Consider the following 5,842-nt stretch of genomic DNA (forward strand, 5'->3'; position numbering starts at 1 on the left):
CGAAATATACTGTTCAGAAACGGTCAATGTAAACTTTTTCTTTTCTTCGAATGCGATGTATTACGTCAAATTAGCATTAGAGACATTTAATTTCAGAATTTCATTTCATAATATTATTCAAAGAATAAAAAGTTGAAGAGAAGTCACTAAATACACTTAAGACAACTAGTTGTTCTTAAAAAGAAAAGAATTGCCTGTGAATTTCAATGCGAAGATTATTGTAACGACAGTCTCTTAGTCTGCTTGCCATCAGCAACTTATAGAGACGACTCACTTCGTTGTCTTTTATGCTTACGAGAAACGACAATTCGAGAAGAAAGATAAAATGCAAGTAAGAAAATAAAGCTATAAACTGAAAAAATGCTGTGACACAATTTGAGACAAGTTTTCTACTGGCGACACAAATAATTTACCTTAATTAATGCTTAAAATATTATGGCGCGTTAGTGGAATCTTCAAAAAACTACAAAATTGTTCTGCACAGAAGCTCTAAAAACCCGAAACCAAAACCAAAAGTTTCAATAAGCGAAATTTGAATTCAGAAAACTGCAGAAGGCGGTGTATATTCAATCTGATTAAAAACTATACAGGTATCAGAGATAGGCCTATTGGGAAGTAGACCCTAACATGATAATGTATCTTCTTTTCATAACACTACAATATTGTAAACTTATAACATTGCGATTTCAGAGACTATGTCTCGTGTCTAAAATTGCGCTGCATTTAAATTGCGAAAGGATCCGCATAATAATCAATTTAGGAATATCATTTATCATTCTTTCTGGATTCGTTCCAGCAACGTTGATGAATTATTACTACATAAAAAATATAAACATAATTCGTGTAAGGATTATAAAAATTAAAATATAAACATTATTTTAAAGAAATAATAAAGTTCTCGTTTTTACGTACAGTACGTAAAAATTCTGGCCGAATAGGAAACATTTTATTAATTTTTTTCTCTCATATATCTATCCCTTTGTACAGTACCTTCCTTTTTTTTATCCGCTTCCTCTATTATAATATGAAAAACTTAAATTAATAGATTAGTATTTCGAATTCAAATAAAGAATGTATGATCTAAATACTAGGCCTATCTTTTATTTGAAATTTAGCATCTATAGCCATCCATAAACGTTGTTTAAATACAGTGTTATGTACTCGAATCCGTTCGACCACATCAGTGTTATGTACAAATACAGTGTCTTTGTACATAACACTGATGTGGTCGAACGGATTAAATAAATTCTATTTCATTTATTTTTCGTTTTCTCGAGATCGTCACAATTGTAAGGTTAACCCTCACTGCCGCCATTGTTAGAATAAAAACCACGTGTCTACTTTGATGTCACAAAAACACTTCTCTTTATTGGAGGAATTTTGGCGTAAAAAGTAGAGACATGCTCTACTCTTTTTTCAGTTATGTTTCAGCCAAAATTTCAGAAAAATTTTTANAATTTTAATCAAGAGGACGGTGAACCGTTTTAAACCAGTCTACCCACTGTAAAGTAGGCTGAGAGATGGTGGAAATAATATCGTTTTGTTGAGGAATAGAAGATGATAATCTGTCACCGGCGGCTCTTATGGAGTGAAAAAAAAGATAAGATTTGTGGATAAAACAACGTCTTTCCTTTAATTCTAACAAAATATTGTCGTTAGTAGGGAAAATTTAATTTATGAAATATTCCTTGACCTTGCGATCGAGTCAAGGTGATTTTCCTGAAATTTTGTACAAATAAAAACATAGGTACCAATTTTTAATTTGCCATCACTGATGATTCATTTAACCTTTAAGTTTTTACTTTGCTCAAATTTGGGAGGACGGTTGTCCCCATGCTTCCTCGATTTATTAAATTATAAAATCGATTTAAAAATCTTTAAATACGTAAGTTATATATAAGTTAATCGAGTTAACATTTTACCTCTTACAAATACNAAAAGTAGAGACATGCTCTACTCTTTTTTCAGTTATGTTTCAGCCAAAATTTCAGAAAAATTTTTACGCTTTCTGTTTTATGCTAGATTTTACGCAGAATTTTACGCATGTGTGTTCCTAGCCTTACACCGATAACGCGTTTCTACTCGCATATCAGTAATTATGAATAATTTTCCTTCAAATTGACTATACACTTAAGTGTAGCTAAAAGGAAATTCCATGATGTGTTAGAATTAGAATGACATCAAGAATCATCAATCATTCGAGAATTTACTACCTGTTTATTTGTATTACCTAGAAACGGCATTTGTTCATTTTCGTAAGTTACGTTACCGGATAAATTATTATATCTTGTTTTCCCCCTTACTATATAATTATTTATATTATAAGAAAAGAAAAAAGTAGTAGAAAATTTAAATTTTTACGTATTTAAATACTTCAAAATAATAACTTTATTCTTAAACTAACTCAAAGTAATTCCATTTTTTAAGCTTGATAATCGCTTTAGATGAGATGTGGTCACGGCTTTTGCATTATGAGAAGCCAACCGGTTTTATGTTAGGTAGCATACACAGAAAGGAAAAAAAAGCATTTCTTAATACGTACAGAACTGTATAAAGTTATTCGTATAAGACATTAATTAATCGCATACTTATAAAGATTTTCATCCAGGTTTAAAGCATTTGTTTAAATCCTAAATTTTCTTATGAGCTTCCTACCAAAATCTATAAACATTTAGAATTTAAAAATCAGTAAAATAAACTTTTAAACGATGCAAAAGAAACGGATGTAGAGGATGAGATAGAGAGCAATTTTTCTTCCCTAAGATTTCTATTGCTAACCAGAACTTTATTATTTCTTTAAAATAATGTTTATATTTTAATTTTTATAATCCTTACACGAATTATGTTTATATTTTTTATGTAGTAATAATTCATCAACGTTGCTGGAACGAATCCAGAAAGAATGATAAATGATATTTCTAAATTGATTATTATGCGGATCCTTTCGCAATTTAAATGCTTATTTTCGCGCTTTAACTAATATACATAATCCACGACAAGATTTTATTATTTGATAAAGCGCTGCGAATTATTTAAGTAATTTTAAAAAGAATTCAGAGTAATGATTTTTAATTAATTTATTTATTTTTATTCCACGTTATTGTGCATTATTTAGAAGAAAACAAGCATCCAAAAACGACAAAAGCTTTACCGTTACAATTAATTAATAATTATAATACACATTTGTTAATTTCCGAACGAAATATTCCATGACTTGTTTTGTTTACGGAATATTTACAAAGCCTTAAACCAATTTTTAAGCACAAAAATGCCAATAGAAAATTGTGTAATCGTAATCTTTTTTCTACTTTTTACCCGAACGAGTCCCGTAAGCCGAGAATTTCGCTTAATTTGCTTTTTCCACGTCATTGTGTGTTAAGAACGAGCGTTTTCGTCATCGAAATAGTCGTTAACGTAGTAGTAGTCTTTGGCATCCGAACAGGGTACCGCATCTTTCGGAAAGGCGCAAGTCAGGCTCTGTTGATTGAATATTGTTTTGTCGCCACAAAAGAAACTCCATTGCTTAATGTCGATGATGTCGTCGGCGATTCCGTCGGCGGTTCTTATAGGGTAGCAGACGTGAAAGATTTTGCAGTCGCTGTCAATATCAGCGTAAAACCCGTATTTGCGTCCTTCACAAGTGAATGAAGTTCGAATATTACCTATTAACTCTTGCGCTCCGTGTGGTAATTCGTAAGCTTCTCGCCTGACCTTAAATATGGAAAAATTTGTTTAGTTTTCACTGCAAAACGTCAATGTTTAGAGTGAATGCCTAACAAAAGAATATAATTGTAAATTTAATAGAAATAAATGAGTTAAAACTTACTCTGGGTAGAGAAGCGACAAGACTCGTACATATTAAAGCTAAAAATATTATTAAAATTTTATTAATTACATATTTTTCATTAAAAAAAAGAAAAGAAAAAGAAGATTAAAAACTTACCTAGAACGGCAAAATATTTCATGTCGAGCTTGTGTTTCTGGCACCGAAAGTATCTAAAAAGTTTAAAATCTAGTCAATACAATGAAGGAATGATTAAATTGTAAAACGAAAGAGAATATAAAGAAAAATATATTATTAAGTAAAAACGAAACAAATACTTTTCTATCACTAATTCAAGGTTAGATTCAGTTGATTGCACAGACGTAAATCCAACGGGAAACTATCCATTCAAGGCTCTTTTCTCAGTAAATTGTAAAGTAAACGTATAAGGAACGACTTACCTGTATAAGTAAGGTTCTCGGTTTGTACTGAAGCTGAGACGAGCCTTATATACCAGAAATATCTGCGCATGAGCAAAACTAGACCTCATCCCATAAAGTGTGTCACTAGTGAGCTTGATGATGGAAGGTTGTTACGAGACCTAAATACCTATCAGCATTTTGGTGACAATATTACGATTATTTTCAATGCATATACAATCAGGTTAATTTCGATCAATGTAAATGATCGGTTGCGAACAAGGAAAATTTCATAAACTACTCTTGTATTTTATTTATTATTATTTTTTCCTTATTTCCTATAATACATTAAAGAAAAATTATTAAATTTATACTAGGCAATCGAAAGTTTCTATAAAGTTAACTTTAAAGTCTTTTCCTTTGTATTTTATCTGTGGAAATAGTTTTATTGGTGTTATATTTAAGCTTATTTTAATACTTTTGATCGCCTGGAGAACGGATTTATTTAATGTATAATTGTAAATCGGAGAGCAAAAAAAAAATTGAGAATAATCTCAGATGCAAATAATTAAACGATTTCATAGTTTAATCAAAGTATTGTGAGTGGAAAAAGTTATATTCGCGAGTTATATAGACCTAAATGTCAAACTGTATAACATTACCGGATTAAATGAGTAAAAAATAAAGAAATAAATGACTGCCGTTCTGCTATTGTTGCTATGCTGATAAATCAATGGGAAAATATATAGTCATAAAATGTTTCCCACAAACATTTATCCATTTTCTTTATTATAAACTAGCTTAAACGTCGCGCATTGCTACGATCTCAGAAAAAAGGAAATTTAAGCAAACTCGTTATGATAAAATTCAATTTACATTTTATCATTTTTATTGAAACTTATTATTATTATCCATTTTCATCGGTAAAACATGTTACCGCTAAAGCTCGGAAACTCGTTAATCTGCAGATTACCTAGCTAATCTGCACATTAACTAGGGTGATCCGTTAAAGTTGCTAAAATTGTTCTATTTCTCAAATTACCTAGGTAATGTGCACAGTATCTAGGTAATCTGCACATTACCTACTAGGCACTCGGTAAAGTGAAAATAAAACTTTTGCTGGAACAACAGCAACGTTTCTGTACGCTTAAATTAACATAATGTTCTTTATTTAATTTTCAATATCTAAGGAATCACGTTAATACAATCAAACAATCGACAAATTAGTTGATTAAATCAATCATCGATCAATTAAAAAAAAAAACTTTAATACAAAAATCAAACGGTCTAAAATATTATTACTATTAGGGTAATGAATTTGCAAAACATATGATAAAATTGTACTTACTTATTAGTGCAATTTAAAGATTGGTGACACTTTGAATTACGTAGCAATTGGTTTTTGCGACAAGCACGCCTATTTGTGGTACATTTAGATTTGCAGTCACATTTTCTGAAACCCTGCCCAGTACCAAGGGATTGTTTTATTGCTGTTTGACGTAAAGATATTTCTATAGCAGGAACATCCGTCTTCTTTCGTTAAAAATCTCTCTTTGCAAAACTGAATTCAGATTTTGCATACAATTGTTTTAAAATACCTGTTTTAGTATCAAGTTTATAAAAGCAATCCTCTGTTTTACTAAGAACCACAGCTAAAATT

At 30.4% G+C, this 5,842-nt stretch overlaps 1 protein-coding gene across 1 annotated transcript; it reads right to left on the bottom strand.

Moving 5' to 3' along the window:
* Positions 1–3,375: 3,375 nt before the first annotated feature.
* LOC111639581 lies at positions 3,376–3,965 on the bottom strand. Its single transcript, XM_023385465.1, has 3 exons — positions 3,944–3,965; positions 3,827–3,864; positions 3,376–3,711 (listed from the first exon to the last, which is right to left on the bottom strand). The coding sequence occupies exons 1-3, from the start codon at positions 3,963–3,965 to the stop codon at positions 3,376–3,378; spliced, it is 396 nt and encodes a 131-aa protein (XP_023241233.1).
* Between the last annotated feature and the right edge of the window lie 1,877 nt (positions 3,966–5,842).

The sequence above is a fragment of the Centruroides sculpturatus genome, unplaced genomic scaffold, assembly GCF_000671375.1.
Source record: "Centruroides sculpturatus isolate CEXI.00-Female unplaced genomic scaffold, Cexi_2.0 scaffold889, whole genome shotgun sequence".
NCBI classification, from domain to species: domain Eukaryota; kingdom Metazoa; phylum Arthropoda; class Arachnida; order Scorpiones; family Buthidae; genus Centruroides; species Centruroides sculpturatus.